The 23,734-nt window shown below is 40.3% G+C and overlaps 1 protein-coding gene across 1 annotated transcript in view; it reads right to left on the reverse strand.

Annotated features, from left to right (window-relative positions):
* Csmd1 (CUB and Sushi multiple domains 1) overlaps positions 1-23,734 on the reverse strand; it is a 1,626,901-nt gene that overhangs the window by 374,973 nt on the left and 1,228,194 nt on the right. The window contains exons 11-12 of the mRNA XM_085844142.1: positions 17,427-17,530; positions 304-416 (exon numbers count right to left, since the gene is read on the reverse strand). Of these exons, the coding sequence (XP_085700268.1) occupies positions 304-416; positions 17,427-17,530 (217 nt within the window). The remainder of the gene's footprint in view (positions 1-303; positions 417-17,426; positions 17,531-23,734) is intronic.

Consider the following 23,734-nt stretch of genomic DNA (forward strand, 5'->3'; position numbering starts at 1 on the left):
TCAGAGAGTAAGGAAAAGTTTGAGGAATAATGATCACTATGATGTTGCCACGAGATCTCCACCCCACACTCCATAGCTGAAATTCATATTTCTTGTTATTTTGCCATGATAATGGCATGCCCCATGTATTCTTGTCCCAGAGACAGGCCATTTAGATAGAACTCCAAACCAGTAACAGAGCACTAGCCTCATTATGAAGCATGTTCCAACCTGTTTTGTTCATTGACCTCTGTCATGTATAGAATGGTCTCAGCCCACTTTAAAATCTTCCATTGAATCATTATTAAGGTGATTCAGGCTTACCTTGGTACACAGCTTTAAACCCTGGTGAGCCGATGCTGTCATCTGACTGCAGGTGAAGCCACATCTGATTGCTCATGCTCACGATGAGGTCAGGAACACTGGAGCCTGTGAGCCTGCACACAAGGGAAAGGGTCAGACTTTTACAAAGGACTTTACTTGAGAGGAGGGTCTTACTGCTTGAACAATCAAACCACACACACACACACACACACACACACACACACACCAGGCTCTCAGAACTCTGTAACAGCTTGTCATTTATATAAATATTTATATAAATATTTATATAAATAGTTATCATCACTAGCATTTATTTTGTAGTGATTCAATCATTGTAATTTTTTTTTCATTAAAAACTAGCTTGAGGTGACTGGAGCTATTGCTTGGTGAGTAAGAGCACTTATTGCTCTTATATAGGACCATGTTCAGTTTCCAGTACAAACATGGTGTCTCATAACCATCTGTAACTCCAATTCCAGAGGACCTGATGGCCTTGTCTGACCTCCAATGGCATGGCACATGTGTGGTGTACACATACACACACAGGAAAAACAATCATATACATAAAATAAAGAAGTTCACTGAAAAAAAGTCCATCCCATTTGCTGGAAATCAGAGGCTCCCCAAGTACAAGATGCATAGGGATAAATCCATACAAACCCAAAGAAACAAAGAGAGCCAGCTGTGCTATGTGACAGGAGATGAACCCAGGTGGCCCCCTAGTTTATAGTGTGATACCATCAAAGGCAAACTTCTCCAAGGTGAGAAACCCTACACATTCATTATTCCATTTAGTCATCTAGTCTAGAATTATGTACCTTTCATACAAACTCTCTTTAAAGATGTATTAAAGGGTAATCACGCATTATAATGATATTGAAAAGAACAGTGTGTGTGGTTGAAATAGACACAGCAGAGTTCACTGAACATCCAGGTCAAACTTCAAAGCAGTTCCCTCCAAGCATTCATTGTGCATTGACAAACTGGTCACATCCCCTGCGCTGTCAGCCAGTGAAAAGAAACACCAAATCCATTGACTGAACTCAACATGCCGACAGAATAGCATGTAGAAACAGGAAAAGTACAGGAAGGAAATCAATTCAACCAAAACAAATGTCCCTAATCAAATGGGAAGCTTTGCTTTCAGCAAAGTGGTTTCGGGAATGTGAACACATGATTTGCACCATCAATCACAGCATCCGTCTATCAACCCAACATTCTCATTGCAGACGGCCTCGAAAACCTGCGTCTTCAAAGGAAGATGAACGGCGGTCATTACATGCCAAGTAGCTCTGGCTGTGTTACACTCAGGTTGGAAAACGAGTGAGTTCTGGTGAGCGATGTATGCTTGCTGCACACGTATGTCTGAAGATTTGTCTTTGTTGGAAGATTGCTCTTTTGTGTTTGCTTGTTTGATTGCAAGAGAGATTTGTTTGCTTTTCTGTGCATGCATTTTGTTGAACTGTAATCAGCCAAACAGTGCATGGATTACAGATCCTAGCTCTAAGACTCCTTAGAAAGAGAGCCAGCCTACAAGTTCCCCAAGGGAATCTGCCTCCTGGCCCCTCTTTGCTCTGGTTCTCCCTCTTGCTTTGCCAACACATCTACAGCTGTATCTGCCTTTCTAAGCCTCATGTAAGTGAAATAAGACTTTGTAAAGTACTTTGCTAAATAGACCTGAGGGAAAGGTGCTCGTGAGCTCCTTGCTGTAATGAATTCTACCTAGAATTCATTTGTGTGTATATACAGAGAGAAGGTGATTAATGCTAGTGTTTTTAATTTTTTCCTAATAAAGTAATATGTTAATAAAGTTGTCAGAAATAACATAAAGAGCCCACATGCATTCTTTCTCATCTCTTCCAATGCTTGTATTTTACAGATTTATAAAGTATTGTCTCAGCCTGGATAGATGACCTACCTCTTATTAAAGTGCTCTCTCTCTCTCTCTCTCTCTCTCTCTCTCTCTCTCTCTCTCTCTCTCTCTCTTTCTTTCTCTCTCTGCGTGTGTGTGTGTGTGTGTGTGTGTGTGTGTGTTTTAGCTCTTTACTACACACATGTAGACTTGGGAACCAAGGCTGTAGTAAATACAGTGAGATTCCCTACAGTTCCTCTTCAAAGCCTCTTCACACTGTCTTGGGGCTCCTCACTGGCAAGCACAAGTCTGTCTCTAGCTCTAAATTCATCCATTATGCTATCACATAAACGAGAGACCACCAATTGTCTGTTTTTGAATTAGCTTTCTGCACTTGGCTCACTTCCCCAGAGATTAATCACATGATTTATATACCAACAGTCCCTCTCTTCCCATTGCTGAGGGAGACTCCATGGTGTGGGGACATCATGTTCTGCTAACATGCTCAGCTGCTTGGCAGCTGATCCTTAAAGCTGATGTAACTGTGATGTGCAGGATTTCCCACAGCATAACTCTTCATGTGATTTAATATGAATTCTCAAGCATGCAATTTGTATTTTTTTTTTATTTCTGTGTCTACAATTATGGTTTCTCTCTGCAAGATTACAGAGTGAGCATTCTCTTTTTCCACCCACCAGCAGTGTCTGAGCACACAGGTTCTTGGTTTCACCGATGGGGATTTCATGGAGCCAGTGTGTATATTAGCTCTGCTGCAATTTATATAGTGAGCTCACAAGGGCTTTACATATACCTGTGGCTAGTCACTAATAGTGCACAAGGCCTTGTCTTGTTTCCTTTATACCTGTTTCAGGTCCTGTAACCCTTTTAATGCACTTGTTGAGTCTCTCTCTCTCTTTCTTTCTCTCTCTCTCTCTTGAAAATTTAGAAACATTCTTTTGTTTAAAGATTTATTTATATTTTATTTATATGGGTACACTGTACCTATCTTTAGACACACCAGAAGAGGGCATCAGATCCCATTACAGATGGTAGTGAGCCACCATGTGGGTACTGGGATTGAACACAAGACCTCTGGAAGAGCAGTCAGTGCTCTTAACCACTGAGCCATTTCTCCAGGCCCTAGAGACATTATTTGTCTCCTTAATTTTTACTGAGCAAAGGATTTCTAATTGAACAAGTAGTCCTAACCAATCAGAAATTGTCCCTAGGGGAGAAGTTTGCAGATCGAGAGGATATTTCTCATACACATTCCTGTAATGTTGGTCTTTGAAAACTCACACCTGCCCTATATTTCCTATTGTGCTTCATGGGGTCTTCATGCAAATCATCATCGTACATCTGCAGCTATTCTTAACCAGCGTCCAAGCTGCTGTGTTTGGGGGGCTGGGAGCTCTAGATACTCCCTTTCCACTTGGTTAGTTTATCTTCATTTGCTTTCTGCTTTCATTCCTTGTGTAGTAATTCCCAAGACTATGAGTATGTGGCAGGACAATCATATCTAATTTTAAAGGCATTGCTTTGCACATGAGCAGAAAGAAGAAAGCAAGCACACTGTTGTTGTATCCAGAAGCTTGCATGAACAGCCAGGGTTCACAGGCTGGCCACACGTGATTGATCAGAGCTGGTACTCAAATAACTCTTCAGTTCGTGGACAGTCTGCTTTTCTGATCTGTGTCCATAGCAATTCTTTGCTGTCATCAAACCTCTTTTCCTTTGAGATCACTATATGTTCACCTGCCTACAGTTACTATATCTTTCCCATGAGAAGTCTGAGTTTCCATATGGATATTATATGATATAAGATTTCTCATAGCTCCCTGATTTTATCAACAAAACAGACCCTCCCTCCCATGCCGTAGAAAATCTTTTCTTTTTTTTTGCTTTCTCCCCAGGATTTGTTGATGTTCTCAGTGAGAGTTAAGAGTAATGTTTTGCAGGCAGACAGGGAAACAGTTGCTCTACCTTGTGCCCACCTTGTTATGCTTTAAAGGAATGCATGAGCTCCAAGAACATACAATATTGTTCACTTCGATCCCAATTGAGTTGACTCCCAGACTTCCTAGAGACAATTGCTGCAGGGTGCCTTGTGTCTTTACCAGCCCAGACACCTGGTACTGGTCTTCTCTACTGTCCCTGGAAACCCCAAGGCTTCCCCATTTGACAACATCCCAGAATGAGTGTAAAATGACAACGATTTTTTGTCCCTTCCTTTCATGTATATATGTGTGTGGTATGTGCATATGTGTATATCCATGACTACATGTTTTAGGCACATATACCCAACTGTATATGTGCATGTGGAGGCCTAAGATTTGCCATTGAGAATTAAACTTCTACTTCGTTCTTTGTTGCAGAGACCTCAATCAAACCCAGCACTTAACAATATGGCTAGTCTCACCAGTCAGCTTGCTCTGGGGATTCCCCTCTCTCTGCCTTCCAAGGCTAGAATTACAGACAGGCCATGAACCAGCCCAGCATTTCTGTGGGTTAGGAGTACCTGACCATCAGTGTTCTCATTGGCACAGCAAGCCCTCTAACAGCTGATGGGTCTCAGCCCAGCCATTGCTCTTTCCTGGGCTGAGGTCTATGTCACTTTTCTCTGGTTTCCTCTAGTCATGGCCTATAGTATCCGCATTCTTCAAGTATTCCTGCTCATTCCTCATTCCCTGCTCTGAGTAGACACTTCCTTCCTTACTTGAATAGGGAGAAACATTGGTAGTGAGGAGAGCCAGAAGCTCTTGCTTCTGAATCTCCTGAATTCTCCTTGCCAGCAGGAATCTTCCATCTGAGGAGGACAATGCCCTGAAGGATTTCTGACAGTGTCGACCTCCCAGACTCTACCTTGCCTCCATGGCTATGGCTTGGCCTGAACATAGACCACTTCTTAGCAGACCACTGGGGTCTCCTGACTTGGCCCCTTCTCTGGTTACTTCCTTCCCAGGAGTTTAAGTTGTTAAAACCTATTATCATATAGAAATTCCTCACCTATTGTAAAGAGGCACACTTCCAAGGTAACTACTACTTCAGGCACACCCTGAGGTGCAGGTTTGAACTTCTTTTGTTTGCTCACTGTGCTTTATTTTAATCCAGTCTTACTCTGAATTCACTCAAAATTGACTAGGCAAGCATAATGGCTGTACTTGCTCACACAGCTCACTCAATCAAATGTCAAATCCTGTTCCTGTAGCCAGTCCCATTTTAGAGTTTATTTTAAGCCTCCAAATGATTTGATTGGCATGCATACGAAAAAGGGTTGTAATCATACTTTGTCACAATTAATTCTTTTTAAACTAATTAGATTCATGTTAATTAACTTTTTAAACTTGTTGAAAATTTCAATAATGTAAAGTTGTTAATGTTTCCAAGCTTAAAGTATTTAACACAGTTTATAACAAAAGGAAATGTCAATGTTGGAAATGTCAACCTTGAGTATCTCTTTGAGATTTCTAAACTTAATTTAATTTGATAGGACTTACACACTTACACACACACACACACACACACACACACAGAGAGAGAGAGAGAGAGAGAGAGAGAGAGAGAGAGAGAGAGAGAGAGAGAGAGAGAATAAAACAAGCCCACAGCCTTCTTGAGCACTTGCAACTGCTTGGGGGTTTAAGATAGGAATCATTCATTCATTCATTCACTCATTCATATACTTTCACACTAACTTGAAACTGAAAAGGAGTCAGGTGTTAGCTTTACTTGAACACGAACCAGAAGATAGAATTTTAACCATTTTTAAAGACAGTTACAGTTTTCACTAAACCAATGGTAGTTGTTCCTGCATCTTCATCCAAGTTAAGAATAAAATCATTCTAATTACACATCACCTGCAAGCTAAGGTCGACTCCTGAAGCTGCCAGATTCTCAGTGCTTCCCAGTTACTCAGTAGCTGTTCTTTTTGGTGATAAACAGCAACCCTCCCACCTGGATCCCACTTCTTTGCTGGGGCATATTTATATTTGTCCTGATGTTTGACAGTCGTAGCGAAAGGAGTCAAGAAGTTCATGCAGCCGTTTATTTCTCCAAGGTTCATCTCTGGACAGTAATGAAATTACTGCTACAGCTGATGCCGCAGTCCAAGGCTCTTCTTTTTTTCAGGAACCTGCTCTGCTCACTTCCTTCTATTTGAGAAGTGTTATACCAGCTTTTTACCTGACTTGAACTCTCAAAAGCAATCCAGAATGTATTTTCATTCATGTCACAGTTTCATAAACAAAAACAAAAACAACCCCTCCCCCCAAAAAAGTACCATGATGAGTAGAGAAAGGATCATGGTGAATCAGGCAAGTGATGGGAGAGGAACAGAAGCACACACACAGTAGTGTCTGGATAGTAAAGTAACGCCTCTTGACCTTGACTCAGATGGGGGTGACATAGGCCTGAACCTGTGTTAATATTATGGCTTCAGGCACACATTATTCCTGTTCTACTCTATACTAGTTTTAAATTCCTCAAAGTTGGGAGAAAATAAAGATCCAATCATGTCACACAACTGTCAAGACATGAAATTGATGTCATGTAGCACCTGCTTTATATCACACCTGCTTTGCTCCAGCGTGTTCCTAGAGGGAAAATGGAGCTAACCTTTAATATGTCAACCTTAATTATAAATTGGGTCATTGGAGAAGGAAGTGCTGCCTCCAAGATAAAAAGTGACCCATATCTGAACCACTTAGCAGTCCTTACAGTTCTTCATCCATGTCTGGATTATCAACTCTTTGAGAGGTTAGCATGCATCTATTTGTGGGGACATTGGCATGCGTTGGGTCTATGCAGTATCAGGTGCAAGTTCCCAGTAATAAATACAAGGTATGTTCTATTTTATCCACAGACAAAGTGGTCAACACAGAGATGAAGAAAAATATCAGTACACTCAGGGACATTCTGGTATGAAGGCCTGGTATCATATACAGGCACAGAGTCATCTGGGGCAGGAGAATATTTAGTTGTTCAGCAAATGAAGTAGGAGAACTTCTGGGAGTCTCTATTCACATTCATATATATGGATGTGGATTAGATTCTCATCATTGTCAGGAAAAGAAGTAAGCTATAACTCAGTCTACCTGCTATGAGCATGGGGTTCTCCAACTCAGTATTATTGGTTACATGTGACAGGTACCACTACATGGGCTGGGTGCGCGAGAAGGAATGAGACTCTAATATGGAAATCAAGCTGACTCTGTAAATTAAACAAGAGAGTGGGTTTAAGAGAATATGTCATATGCAATGCTATAATGCAGAATGATTGTGTGTGTGTGTGTGTCTGTGTCTGTCTGTGTGTGTGTGTGTGTCTGTGTGTACTTTAGAGTCCCGATGTTCCCCAGAGCCAGTCTTGTAATGCTGGAGTTTACTTGCTACTTTGATTGACATGAGCTTCTAGCACAAGTGTGACAGACAGATCACTGGGCTGGGGTCTGCTCAAGTCAGATGGCATGGAAAGGGATATGAGTTACATCAATCATTTGCCATATTTTCTTTCAATTCACTAACCCCCAAAACAATGATCACATAAACAATCTAAAAATATCGAATTCACACCTCTCAATCTCACAGTTCAAAGGGATAAAAAAGTTGATAAAGGCCCCAGTGGATGCCAGTTTCTCACGTTTCCTACTCAGCACAGCCAGGCCACGGGATGCGGGTGATCAGTCCTCTGGTTTTGATGATCATCCTTATTGCCTCACTCTCTCTCTCTCTCTCTCTCTCTCTCTCTCTCTCTCTATCTCTCTCTCTCTCTCTCTCTCTGTGTGTGTGTGTGTGTGTGTGTGTGTGTGTGTGTGTGTGAAGTCTAGTGGTCAATCACAAGTGTTGTGCCCCAGGAGTCAATCTCCTTTATTTTTGAGGCAGAGTCTCTCACTGGCATTGATCTTGCAAGTTCAAGTAGACTCTCTAGGAAGCAAACCTTACTGATCAACCTGTTTTCAATTCCCCAGCACCAGTGCAAAAGGACCTATCATCATACCTGACTTTTCTATAGGAGTACTCAAGCTCTAACTTTGGTATTCACTCTTTCAAAGCAGGCACTTTCCATGTCTCTAGTCCTCAAGGCTACATTTGTATCAGGAAGAACAAGCAAGTTAGATGTTCTCAGAGCCAGCCTGGCCAGGGAATAATCTATCTGCAGAAGTAAGCCTGACACCTCCTCCATCAGAATCGGGCAAAGGTGAAGGTTCAAGCACTATCAGGGAAATCCCAAAGACTTCCAGTTCTCTACCCCATTGGGTCATTTACAGCATTTGGTTCATTCCCTGAAAAAACACCACTGTGGCATCTTCCAAGCATGGACAGGCAGGAACAGCAAAATGTACATTAAAATCATCAGAGCATCAGCCACAATGAGAGGCCAAGCCCAGTGCTGATGCATAAGGTAGACCTGTTAAAATGAAGGACTTAACCGATGCTCTGCACATTATAACAAGACAGAAAAGCTCTCCAGGATGCAACCTTGAAACAAGAACATCAGAAAATCACAACCTGAATGGGCAGATATGATCCTCCAACTGCTGAAATGACTCAGAGTTGGGAGCCGGGCCCCAAGGTTTCAAAGCACACACACTTTAATGAAACAATATATGATGATTACAAATTCTCTGCAAATATGAAAAGAGAAGAAATCTTAGGAATAAAATACAAGCCATTTACAATAGACTCTGGATGAAAACTGCATCTGAAAATGCATAACAAAACAGAGTAAATATTGCTCACTGAGTATAATTTAGAGGGAGGGGCCACTAGCAAAGTTAAGGAGACTGAGAACAAAGCACCTTGCACAGAGGCAGAGGTGACAAAGTATGGTCTGGGGCAAAGAAAAAGAAGTTGACAGAGTATTATAACAAGTAACTTTTGATGTGAAATTTATCAGATTTGGTAAGAAACATAAACTATAAATCCCAGAACTGACATGAACTCAGTAATGGCAAATCCACTAGAAGACGAATATAATTTATTTTTGAAAACAAAAGAAAGGAAAAACTTTGAGGAAAAGAAAGGACTTATGATGTGAATGATAAGAATTTCCACCTGGGACCTCGTAGGCCAGCCCACCACTAAACTGCCAACCACAGGTGCTATATTCTAGCCCATTCTTCACAACATAGGGAATCCTATTTAAAAAAAAAAGGAAAAATTTCAGGCCAAGGCTTACCACTACAAATTAAAGGTAGGTAGCCTACCTACCCTACTTGCCCTAGGAATTTTAGGAAAAATTTTTAGAAAGAATGAAGTGGCTGGGATCTTCCAGGTTGAATAAGAACAGGGAATGTAGTGGAAATATGGTCATATATAACATGGCCTCATCTCCACATCATGAGTTCTATGAGCCATGTTTAATAATTAAACCAAACATTATAAACCAGCTCGTTATCTAAAATACTGGTCTGTCAATCTGGTGGACAGATAAAGGAACCTAGGAGGTTAGTGAGGTTTCAATTTCTAGAACTAAGAGAATTTAGATATCTGCTCTTTTATACCAATAAGTTTTAGAAATTTGCTACAAAAAGCAGAAAGTAAAAATATAGACCATCGGGGCTGGAGAGATGGCACAGCCGTTAAGAACACTGATTGGTATTTCAGAGGTCTTCAGTTCAATTCCCAGCAACCACATGGTGACTCACAACCATCTGTCATTGGATTCGGTGCTCTCTTCTGGTGTGTCTGAAGATAGCTACAGGGTATTCATATAAATAAAACAAATAAATCTTAATATATGAATAGTAGGCAAATTGCAATGTGGCATAGCCTCAGTTTAATGATAACCCCAACTTCAAGTGGTAAGAAGCTGAACATGGTGGTGCTTTCTGAACTCAAGGATTGATGTAGGTTTGAGGCTGTGTGGACTATTTAGGAGAACTTGGCTATGCAAGGGCAGAAATCTTATAGAATGTGTCCTGTGAGCAAGATGGAATCCAACTGGAAGTCATTAATACAATGTGGTGGAGAAAATCTCCAAACATACAAAAGTTGATTATCAATGATCAGAGGTAACAAAGTAAGCAGGTGAGCTGGGTGTCAGCAGAGGCCAGCAGAATGGTGACAGAACCAACAGAAGCAGATGAAACAGAGATGCTCCTTACCAAAATGGGTTTTACCCCTCAATCCTATGTAAATTGGCAGAAGTGGGACAGAGTGTGACCAGCATCAGGGATAAAGAGGTAGGGATATTCACATATTCCACCAACACTGCCAAAGCAATGCGAATTACTGCAGAGAGATTTGAGCACATAAACACAACAGACTTATGAGTATCCCAAGTCCCATGAGATCTCTGAAATCCTTAAACTCAGCTAGGATGCAGTGGCCATCTGAACAACCTCCTAGCCATTAGAGAATCAGCTTTTAAAGGAGAATGTTCTCTCGCTAAAGCCCCCAACCCCAGGTGGCTTCTCTAGAGAACTGCACATTTTATGCCAGAATCCTAACATTGGTTTGTTAACTCTTCCTGCAAATGGCAGCATGAGTGCAGGCATTGCAGCTCATTTCATAAAGAAGCAAGGGTGGATCAAACACAAGCCCCAGTGAAGACAAAGGAATGGAGGGAGGATAAAGTCTACTCAACACATATCAATCTAGGTCCAGACATCTTCAACTAAATACTGGGGAAATGAATGCAACAGGATTATAAGGGAAGAATTAGACTATAGACCAGAATTTACTTCCTGGACACATGCATGATGGTATGTGTAATCTGCTAAGTGAATATGTTAGGAAGGGAATATACGCAGTCATCAGCTAACCGCAAAACACGTGAGGGACTTCCATGCTCAGGGACTGGGATTCTGTACATAGGCAGCACACCACTTGGTTTCAAGTGTCTACCTCAATTCCAGATTTTGTACATTGTACCTAGCTGCTCTCAAGCCTATAAGGAAGAGTCCTGCCTCCAACAGCAAAATATTTTTGGAGAAAAAGAATCTTAACAACAATGAAATTAATGCCTGAGCTTGCTAAATACCTTATGGTGGTTTGAAATGAGACATATTCCCCATAGGTTCATTGTGTAAACACTTGTTTCCCGGTTGGTGGTACTGTTTGGAAAGGTTATAAACCCTAAGGAGATACAACCTTACTGGAAGGAATACTTCCCTGGGATGTAGGCTCTGGGGATTTATAATCTCATTCTATTTTGTACTTTTGTACTGTTCGTACTTTTTGCTTACTGTATGCAGATGAAATGTCACCAGCCAGCTTGCTTCACCTGATGTCATGCCATGTCCTCCCTCTCATGAGGATTATACACCTCTAGAACCCTAAACTAAATTAAGTCCTTCCTTGCTTAAGTCACTTTGGTGAAGCTATTTCACCACTGCAATAGAAAAGTAACCTCTCCTTTATGGTTCTCACGGAGAACTAGATACATGGGTGGAGGAGAAAGAATGAAAAACCCAAGAACAGAGTCATAATAACATAACCGTCAGGTTTCTGACAAAGGCACCAGACAGAATCATCAACAGGAAGACAGGGAGTCTTTTCAAATAAAGAGCAAATCTGACATACAGAAGCCAAGGCAGACTCGAGCTCTTGCATACACATCCTACAAAGATGAACTTAGATTTGAAAACCGACTTCAAGATATAATGTAAAGCTCTCTTCATTGAGAGAGTCACATTTGGTGAACTACCAGGCCAGATCTAGGGAAAGAGTCCATAGATTTTACCCCAAAGCAGCAGGGCTTCTTGTCCACTCACTGGCCTTCTCAATACCAAACCTTTATGCTGCGACAATTCATGAGCAACACAGAAGAAGAAAGGATGGGTGAGAGGGATGAGGGCTTCTATTTAAAAAGGACTCATATCCTGAATACACAAAGAAATCTCAAGTAAAATATATAATCCAATTAGAAAATATGACAAAGGTATTGTAGGTGCTCTGCAAAAGAGGAAGCATAGAGGTTGAAGAAGTCCAAGATGATCAACATAGTCATATACAAACCCACAGAAATTAAATACCGCAGAGACATGACCACGCACCCAGTAAGCAGAACAAAAGAAAGGTGTTCCAAAAGCAGATAGAAGTGTAGAAACTGAGATGTTGAACACACCATGCCCTCTGGCAGAGCCATTCTGGTAAACAGGCTGCTGTGTCTCAGAACACTGAGCTAGTGAGTAGCACACAGCCCAGAAATCACATCCATAGATACTTTTTGAAGAGAAACAAAAGTTTATGTTCACACAACACTCCTTAAAGAAACATTCATCATGTCTTTTATAGCCATCAAAACATGAAACACCCCAGCCATTTGCTAGTGAGTGATGTCTACAGCAGAAGCACATAGCATCAGGGGGAAGGATGCAGAGCCCACCACACAGAGTATGATCCTAGAACCGTCATTTAGTGACAACATTTTAGAGATGGTCAGTGACTGTCAGGGGTTAATGTCCAGGAAGGAGTGGAGAAAGAGAGAAACTGAGATGGGATTTGTGGCACCCACATTAAAGCAGCCAGAAATGACAATACACACCTGTAAGACAGTGCAGTTGGAAGGGGAGACAAGTAGATCCCTGGAGCTCAACAGCCACCTAAGCTCTGAGCTTAGTGAGGGACCCTATATCAAAAACTAAGTGGAGAGCAATAGACGAAAATAACACCAACCTGGCCTCCATGGTTCATGCACACACACACATACACACAAACACACACATGCATGCACACACGTGCACACACATACACACACACGAACCAGGCAATAATGTGTAAGCATAGCATAGGTTTTAGGGGGCTGAGGTTGCCCAACATCCTCTACTCTTTTGACAGATGCAGTCAAAATATACTTAGATGTCAGTAACATCTGAAACCAAACCATGTGATTGTTTTAGGTATGTAGAAGATTTCTTGACATCGCCTGAATTTAAGGCTAAGACCAACTAATAAGGGTACCCACCAGGAAATCTTTCCTATAAGACACAACTGGAAGCTGTCTTATTGCTATTAAGGGTTGATATTTATAGAGATACTCACTTGTAATTATTGCAGTAAGGGAATCACTGTCAAGTCACGTTCTTATACATGGGATTTTTTTTTTCCTTAGAGACAAGAGGCAGAGAAAGAAAAGATAATGATGGGCCAGCCTATAGTTCAGGGCAGACCTCCTGTACCACATCAAAGTGTCCTGGTAGAACTTCAGCTCTTTGGCAGCTATTGTCTTGGAACTCATATGCTGAGGTTTGGATCCTGTGGGCTACAGGCCACAGTGCCTACATGCTAAATGCCTTGGGATTTTAACTATAATTTATAATTATGAAAAGTGAATAGGCAACATTTAAATTGACAAATTTCTGTCCTTTTTCCTAACAGAACTTGCCTATGCCCTCCATGAGGAAGGGAGACTCTTCATGCTCATATCAATGATACCTGATTGGCAGACATGGACTCTGTGCATTTTTTTCCTTCCCCCGCTTCTCACTTCCTTTTTTTTTTAAGGGATGCTAGGCACTGACCCTGGCCTTGTGCCTTCTGGTCTTGATCCATATCCCTGATTTTCTTTGAATACAAAGAGAAAGAATCCTTTCATCTCAGGCTACTAGGGAGATGTCAATCACAGCACACCAAGGCAGGAGCTGTATCTGGAAGCTGGTTGAAGACAGGATGATGATTCTCTGAGGATCAACTCATTTCCTTATTATCTAATCCATATATCTACCTGTATGGAGGCTGCTACTTGCACACAGTTTTCTTCATCCCCATAGAGGGGTGGACGTTTAAAAATCTACCTCCTGTCTTGCAGTCCTGAGGACACCCAAGTAACACAATTCTGTTGCCGCCAGTTAGAGTGAGGCCAGGTAAAGCAATATCTCCCCTTGCCAGTTTTCAATTTAATTTTGAGGAAATTGTCAATATATATTCTCAGAAAGAGCTCAGCAGAGATCTGTTAAGTTAGTTATTTGATTTTCTTTTGAGTTTGCCATGCTATACAAATACCCTGAGAAAATCCATCCTTCTTTGGGGACGACTGGGGTGACAGATGAAGTCCTGAACCCTTAAGGATTTTGTTTTGTGTTACAAAGTTTGAGAAAATAAAATCCATGAACAGAAATCCGGAATGTAAAAAACCACATTTTGGGGGTGCTGTCTCCTTGTTAGGTTGTTTCCTTTCCTAAATACTTTCCAAGTTCTGAGTAGAACCCACAGCTCACCCGAGAGAAGGAGCAGTGAAATACCGGCTCCAGTGCACTCAGTATCATCTCAGTATATGAGAAGCTGGAGCCTGTATGGTCTGAAATCCACATCAGGAAGTTGCATGAATCTATAGCCTGACCACTATTTACTGAGTCTCAGTGCATCTGTCATTTGCCCAAATAGATTATAAAGCCTACACTAAGAATCATAACCTAAGGCATACTACTCAAATTGGGTTGTTGGTAGGTTACCTGGATTTACCTGCTTATTACAGGAACCAGAAGAGTCCCCAGCATCTCCCCACCCTTTAAGATGGGGCTAGACACTAAGAAAGAGTCTCCAAGGCTCTTCTTCCTCTGCTTCAGCTGATTAAATGCGCTTTGCTCCTGTTACCTTATGCTTCCCAGAGGACACCTCAATTTGATTCAGTCAGCCATTTAGATTTTCACTTATAGATCTGAGCTATTATGAAGAGGTCCTAATAACACTTATGTCATTGTAACACACAGTTTGCCATTGCTCACTTACCAACAAAAAGCCTTTAAAAATGAGAGTATGAGCTTAGATCCATAATAGCAGCCCATGGGATGTTCTATGGCATTCCCTTAAATATTTTAACTTTTGCATTTATTTAAAAATCACTCTCATGTATATTAGTGGCTTCCTTTTTTAAGAATCAGTTGTTATGGTGACAGTAAAGCCATTCCATGTGTGTGTACGTGTGTGTGTGTGTGTTTAGTATTCAGGCAGGGAGACACAGAGCTCAAATGGCTGCCCTTAGGGTCACAGAGGCAGGAAGTGTTATCAAGGCAGAAACTCCATCTTCGATTATGAGCCCATGTCTATACACAATACAAATGGTTTGCAGATAATGTCATACACTGTAGGATTGCCACTGTTCTTGAGGCCAGTTGGAAGCATGCCACAATACAGATGCCTAGTGTTACCCTAGAGAACTCTGCTTTTATTTTTTAGATTTTTTTATATACATTTCAAATGCTATCCCAAAAGCTACCCATACCCCCCCGCACCTTGCTTCCCTACCTACCCACTCCCACTTCTTGGCCCTGGCGTTATCCTGTACTGGGGCATATAAAGTTTGAAATACCAAGGGGCCTCTCTTCCCAGTTATGGCCAACTAGGTCATCTTCTGCTACATATGCAGCTAGAGACATGAGCTCTGGGGGTACTGGTTAGTTCATATTGTTGTTCCACCTATAGGGTTGCAGACCCCTTCAGCTCCTTGGGTGCTTTCTCTACCTTCTCCATTGGGGGCCCTATGTTCCATCTTATAGATGACTGTAAGCATCTACTTCTGTATTTGCCAGGCACTGGAATAGCCTCACACAAGGCAGCTATACCAGGGTCTCTTCAGCAAAATCTTGCTGGCATATGCAATAGTGTCTGGGTTTGTTGGTTGGTTATGGGATGGATCCCAGGGTGGGGTAGTCTCTGGATAGTCCATCCTTTCATCTGAGCTCCAAACTTTGTCTCTGTAACTCCTTTCATGGGTATTTTGTTCCCTATTTTAAGGAGGAATGAAGTATCCACCCATTGGTCTTCCCTCTTCTTGATTTTCTTGTGTTTTGCAAATTGTATCTTGAGTATTCTATGTTTCTGGGCTAATATCCACTTATCAGTGGAGAACTCTGCTTTTAAAGACAAAAAAAAAGAAAGTAAAAAGAAAAAGAGGAAAAGCAAATTTTCATCTGACAGTTTGGCAACTGTTATAAATATGTAACCAATTTATAATCATAACTCATATGCAATCAATATATAATGATAACTCATAGGTAATAATACATAATAATAACTCATATTCATTATGCACATTCAGCCTCAGTTCTTTCTCACTCTCTAAAATTTAGCCTTTCTTTTTCTCTTTTCTACATGTTCTGTTATTCTCTTGTGTACATTTGTTTACATATACACACATTACTGGCTAGATCCAATATATTATGAGGAACATTATATTGGGTTTTTAATAACCTGAAAGTGTATGACTTTGCTTGATTTTGTACATTCTAAGATTTTCCATTTTCCTGCAGATTTTGTCATTACATTGTCTTTAAAGCTGAATACTATTCCATTATGTAACCACAGATTTTTATTATCATTTATCTGTTGATGGACAAATAGGTTGATTCCTATTCTCTGGTACTGCCAATAAAGCTAATTGCTTTTCTGATTCTAACTGTCATGCATTTGTCATTTTCGGTGGTAGATAGGTGTGTAAAACATATTTGATATTGAAAGTATAAAACCCAACACGAAGTGCCACAGCTTTTGTTCTGAATGGCTGCTCTAGCTGTATAGACATTTATTAAATTGTGCAGTTTATGGGCCTAGTTCCGCTGGATAAAAAGAAACCAATAGCACCATACACACAAATTGGGGAAAGAGAAGGAAGTCCTTTAGCATCATGCCATGAGTGAAAGATGTTTCTCCACCAGTGATTTCCAAAGCTCCTGCCTGAAGCCATCTGAGAAGACAATGCAAGTTTTTTTCCTCTCAGCTCATGATCTACACAGATGGACATTCCTACATCGCACATTCTATTTTGAGAAAAAACATATCTGATGAAAACTGACAAGAACTCAGACCTGAACACACCTGAAGTAGAGCTCAATGCCCATTGCTGCAGGTTAGAAAGATTCCAGCTGCAGGTACATGAAGAGGCCTACAGCAGAGTTCCTGCAGCCTTCTCCGAGCCTGCTGGAACTCAGGGCCAGTTTTTCTGCAATCTCTCCTTCTTTTACTGGGTAGTTTTATAGAGCATGTCAGTTTCCAGCAAGCAAGTGGCATTATCCCAGAAAATAACTCTACCTGGAAAACACCTGTTTTCACTGGGGAAGGAAGAGAGGAGCTACAGGGTGACCTCAGTTGAGGATAGCATGCTTGCTGATTTCTGTCCTTTGCCCTCTTGCTTTAATTTTATTTTTGCCATAAACATACTCTTAAAACATTTTAGTGAAAAGAGTCCATACTGGTAAAATGTGATCTTCAGTTAGTCCTCATGCAAATCAGAGTGATCACCCCGGGTGTATTGAGGGAGGGCACTTATCAATGCAAGCCAACCAACACCTGCCCACATAACTGCACATTGAGAAGAACACTGAAATGGCATACTCACACATACAAGACGGATCTGGTGTCCCCCACCTTCCCAGCATCCCCGACTGTCAGGGTGTCGTACCCTCGTTCCAACTCAAACTCTTCAAAAGCAAGCTTGATGACCTAAATCCAAAGGGGAGACACAGTTACTAGGCAAAATACAGACATTCTGTGGCAATGCACATTGGTATATACTTTCAGGCTTCAATTTGGCTTGAGAATGCTCATGGATACCAAACAATCCCCAAGCTGCTTCTAGTCACTACACGAGTAGTCAAGGTTTGGTTGACTTCCATTTCGGAATTTTGTGTAATTAAAGTGTTCTTTTTGATCCAAATTACTGTGAGCTCTAAAATGAAATTCATATGAGCTCACTTCAAGTCGGATGTCTTTCAAATATGTAGCATGGCAACCCAGATGCTTAGATTAACCAAGAATAAGCCAATATAAGCAGAAGAAAGACTGTTGTAGTTAATGAGGCATGATTTAAAGATACCCTACAATGAATCTCTTAAAATGTTTGTGTTGATCTTATTTTATTATTCCCAATAACATAAGAGATTTCTTCTGAGACCAAGAAACAAATGATCCAATCCTACATTTAACTGTGCAGAGTCTTGAAGTTTCCTCCTTTTTCCCTTTTCTATTTCAGTGAATGGCACTCAAGTCTTTACTCACACTGGGCAAGTTCTCAACCAGACCTCTAGTAGATAATTGGATGGATGAATGGAAGAATAAATGGATAGATATATAGAGTTAGATAGAGGTATATATGCATGAACAGGAACATGGGCAGGTAGGTGGATGACAGAAGAAAACCAAAAGATACATTCCTCTGTGCTAAAACCATCATTTAATAAAGAAACTCAACCTTGAGTTAATTTGAGCTTGTATATAATAAAAGAAAAACTGGCCCACATATATAACACATATAATAATTAAAGAATACCATATATAGAACATATGTATATATATATATATATAATATCACACTTGATGTGATTATTAATATTATGCTAAATATTAGACATGTTTTTGTTCGACCCACCAACAGACTATAGGCATGTGAACTCCTATCTCTATCGACCATAAGATGTGCTTACTGACTTAAAGTGGGCACTTTAGGACTATAGATTTCAATGAGTTAAATCTCCTGATACAAACAGGCCAGCAAAAATTACTCCCTTTGTTGATCAATATTGTGATCAATGGGAAAGATGATCAAAGCTGTCAGGAAGTTAGACCAGAACTTGTATGTCCAGGTATACAAAAATATGTCAATATATTATCATAGGTGATACATAAATAATTAGAAATATAGATAGGCAGATGCAACACACAGATGATGTATAATAGATAATCAATAGGTAAGTTATTAGTGATGACAAGTGACAGAAAACATATGATATATCAATTAGATAACTGGATAGACAGGTAGATGTATGTATGTATGATAGATCAGTGAATGGACAGATAGTTAAGATAATGCATATAAGTATGGAAGGATAGATAGATAGATAGATAGATAGATAGATAGATAGATAGATAGATATAAAAGAATGAATGAATGGATGGCTGGATGAATAAATAAGTAAATGGATAGAAGCATGCTTGTATGTATACAGATAAGTAGTTTAACAAAAGAATGGATGGATGACAGATACATAGTGGAATAAGTAAATCAATACGTAGATGTCTGGATAGTAGGTAGGTAAGTGGATAGATAGAGGAACATAGGGATTGAAGATAAATAAGTAGATTGATAGAAGGGTACATCGATGATGGATGGTAGGTGATTAATAGGTTGGTGGGTAGATAGCCAGATTATAGATTAATGGATGGGTGGAGAAATGGATGAATAAGTGATAAAAACTAAACAAATAGAAGAATGGGAGGATAGTGGGTATTAGATAAATGGGTGGGTAGATATAATAGGTATGTGATTAAAGTATGGGTTGATGACTAGATGATGGATGATAGATAATTAATTGGACAGATGATAGTATAGAAAGACATATGGATGACTGAGGGAGTGATACATTGAAATAAGCTGAAAGGAAGGCAGACAAAAGAGGGAAAAATGAATTACTTTGTCAGAAGCACATTTTACTGGTATCTATTTATAAGTGAGTGTGCCTTGGAAGAAGAAATCAAATGCCTGACTGGTAGATATTTAATTTTTTAAAAGTAAGCAATGCTGGGAGGGAGGCCAGTGTTCCTAAGACCCAATGTACCATGCACAGGTTAAATGCTCTTTAAATGGCTGCTTTTTCCTAACAATACTGATAAGGGATACATAGTATATATTATAATCACTTATTAAAATTAATGGCATAGCTATTATAATTTATTTAAAATCTAGTAATGCAAATCATGCTGTTTGTATGAACACATTATTTGTACTGAAACGAGTGAGAGGTTGACAGATGTCACAACCTTCTGTGAATTTTTCATATTAAAATGAGGACTGAGGGGAGCATCTAGAGTCTCTCTTCCTCTCTTGTGACTACAGGTGAATAGGGCCACAGAGTAATGAAATAATGAAGCCAGAGGGTCAGTTACATTCTAGGCTTGCGTTTCCCATGATTCCCCCATAGTTCTTATAATGACCTGATTGGATCCTGATGGTAATCACTTTCAAGGCTTGGTAAAGCTACCATGAGTCATTGGGCACATCCAACAGTGCACTCCTCAGAGAGGTGGACAAGGAACACAGCTGAAGATGAGACCCAAGCAACTGTAGAAGATGAAGAACTCTCCAAGATATAGCATCATGGAGAAGCTGAGATCCTGCAGTTTCTCTGCTTCCTGAAGGGGGCACACAGGCTTCTAACTGGCTGGACTAGGATCTTATTTTTCTTATATTGTCTGATTAATCTTTCAATTACCTATCAGTGTTCTAAGAAATTTCTTACAAAAGGTAGATTTTCAAATTGAAGAGAGTACTTCATTGTCAGAAAAAAAAATCTGGCATCTCTCCTGTGCCCCATGCTAGGGCCCCTGGGATAATTCTTTATTCTGTGTCTTCATGCTCAGTAGTTTTATTTGTGCTTATTTAGTTTAAAAATATGCCTATTTCCATAAATAAAGGATGTCATACTTACTAGTGTAATATAGTGATCATCTTGCAAATTTATGGAGATGTGTATGACTGTGGCTTCCAAGTACAATGTGTGTAGCATCTTTCTTGTCTTTTATGGAATTGTTCCTTGTAAGCCAGATGACAGATGAGGAGCTAGCAAACACAGTGCAAATCAGAACTTCAAGCTTATTATGTTTTGAGAGCTGAAGTCACCTCAGTAAGTTATGAGCAGAACTAGAAAAAACACCCTGGATATAGTTATGATATGGACAGGTTATTGGTAAATAACCATAAGGAATAGAAATAAGGATAGTAGTTCATCAAAATTCCTAACAGTCCTCAAAATACTGCTGAGTCTCAGGCACACAGCATCACTTGAACAGTAGGGGCAAGTTTTGAGCTTACTCATGTGTATCTCTCTCCCTAGTCTTTGTTCTGCATCAATCATTAGATTTTGACAATGATGTGAAAGGTGGTGATTTATGAACAAGTACATTATCTTTACATATGTCTATTGACTGGCTGTTTAAGTACAGCTTTGAGCTCTACTGCCTCACTTGACAGAAAGAGGAAAATATATAGTTTTTAAAAATGATATAGATACATACAAAAAAGTCAAAACAAGCAAAAGATCAATTAGAAGAAAGAATGCCAAATCAAGGCAAAACAAAACAAAACAAACAAACAAAAAACCCCGCAAAAGTGCCATTGAATTTCATCCGAATATACTGTCTAAAACACTAAAAGAAGTCTTTATTTAAAAAAAAACACAATAGACAATAGACAAATAGGTGACCCATTCTCTCCCATCAGGGCATATGGGAGCATTCTGTAGTGAGCAGTAATTATAGACTTTGGCTTTTTGATCAGATCATTGTGGAAATATCAATCATGTATTTACCAAAAAAATTAAAGTTACTTATTAATCTCAAAATACATTTTGCTTCATTTCACTGTATTTAGTGAATAATTCAAATTGAGAGAGAAGCTCTCCAAATTGAGTTCAAACACTATTAACTTGGTCAACAGATGTTGTCTGGAAGATTTGGGAATGAGAGGAACCTGAGGGAAGATGGGGGTAAGAAGAGGAGAAAGAGGGATGAGGGTGAAGTAGGTAACGACTGAGGGGAGAGGAAGGGGATTTAGAGGGGAGAATGTGAATCTCTGGAAAGAGGTTTCATTTGGTAACTTTCATGAGTGACCAAAAGAAAACACACCTGTACGTGACATAGGATGGTTCACGTTCCTCTTCAAGTATGCTGTGACTTTTTTGTTTTTTAGATTTATTTATTTATTATATGTAAGTACACTGTAGCTGTCTTCAGACACACCAGAAGAGGGAGTCAGATCTCATTACAGATGGTTGTGAGCCACCATGTGGTTGCTGGGATTTGAACTCTGGACCTTCGGAAGAGCAGTCGGGTGCTCTTACCCACTGAGCAATCTCACCAGCCCTGCTGTGACCTTTTTAAAGGATAAAAGATGTTTATCTTTTCCTAGGCTATAAGTACTAAGGTGGGAAAAGATGAGAAACCTTAACTGGGAAAGATAACTTGGGGAATTTTGCCTCTGGTTTTCAAGTGAGTCTAATAAAAGTCCCAGGCAGAATTCAGTCTTTCAAGCATGGCAGAGGAGAGTGTCACATGCAAGGGTGCTGTGCTGCTTTAATTTTACTTTCTATTTTCATGTCATATTTCAAGTACATTTCTTTTCTTTTATGAAAAAATATTTGGTTGTCAGGCAGTGGTGGCACATGCTTTTTATCCCAGCACTGGCAGAAACAGGCAGATTTCTGAGTTTGAGGCCAGCCTGGTCTACAGAGTGAGTTCCAGGACAGCCAGGGCTACACAGAGAAACCCTGTCTTGAAAAACAAAAAAAAATTTTTTTGGTTGTTTTTATTTTATGTATATAAATGTTTTGCCTATGGGTGAGTGTGTATGTACTCCTGTGTGTGCATGCATGTGTGTGTGTGTGTGTGTGTGTGTGTGTGTAACGACTGGTGCCTATGGAGATCAGAAGAAGTCACTGGATCCCAGAAACAAGAGTTTAAGATGGTGGTGAGCCTCTGTGTGTGTGCTGAGAACAAAACCCATGTCCTGTAGATCAGCAAATGCTTATAACTGCTGAGCCATCTCTCTAACCTCAAAGTCCCTTTGTTTTCCTAAGTAACATGCTTGTGTTAGAAATCACCCTGTTGGGAAAAATTAAGCAGAGAAAAATGTTATAATTTTTAAAAACAATTTCAGACATTTTCATGAAAAAGATAGTGAAAAATAATGCATGAATGCCTAAAGAAGAACTATAGGTTTGCCCTCCACCTGAGAATTAGGGTAAGGTCTTAGAACACACAGCAAGGGGCTCTGGGAACCTAAGGCTTTCTGCCATCTGACTCATCCAATACCAACTTGTTTATTGGAAGGAAGCTGCCCCAAGTGTGAATTTTCTCAAGGAAGTCCAACAATCAACTGCTGGCAATTATTATCACTGTTGTCAATATCAAAGCCTTACACATTTGCAGAAGTTTCGATTTTTTTTACAAAATGGTAACTATCAACAGTTCTTGATGCATTTTCTTGAGCTCATAATAAGGCAACATAAGATAACTGGATAATAAATGAATGATAAAATGTTATCTAAGTGTGTCTGTCATAGGGTTGGGAGGAATGCCCCATCTGATGTGCCTATATAAACTCAGGCATGCCCATATTGTTCCCAGCCTGCAAAATGGGGTAGTGTCCTTGGAAGACAGCTTGGAATTTCCTCATAGAACTAGATGTGCTCCCTCCACATCCTATGAGCTGTGAGAAGAGACTGTAGCACCACTCCAGGTGGAGCTATACCCTACTAGCCTTTGCTATGAAAAGCAAAGCAAAACAAACCAAAAGAGGAGCAACTGAGAGAGAAACCAGGCCTGGGTGCTTCTTTATGTGGGAGAGCATGGCTCCTCTCTGAGTGTAGGCAGCCGGCGCCTAAAAGATGGCGCCAGTCCATAAACAACTGCGCAGGCACTAGCCCGAATCTGGCGCCAACCCCCCCCTCACTCCCCCCCCCCCAGTGGGTGCATACAAATTAAAGTGCCGGCAGACTGACCAATCCCAGGAGGACATATAGCCCTCCCCAGTGCTAGGGTGTATATAAGCAGTCCTCCCTGGGTTCCCTGAGTTCCCGTAATATCAAGGTGTTCCTGCAATAAAGCTGTTGAGAAGAATCCAACCATGTTGTGTTTTTCCTTGCTAGAAGAGGT

Source organism: Mus caroli, unplaced genomic scaffold (assembly GCF_978045245.1).
Source record: "Mus caroli unplaced genomic scaffold, Mus_caroli_1 scaffold_10, whole genome shotgun sequence".
Classification (NCBI taxonomy): Eukaryota; Metazoa; Chordata; class Mammalia; order Rodentia; family Muridae; genus Mus; species Mus caroli.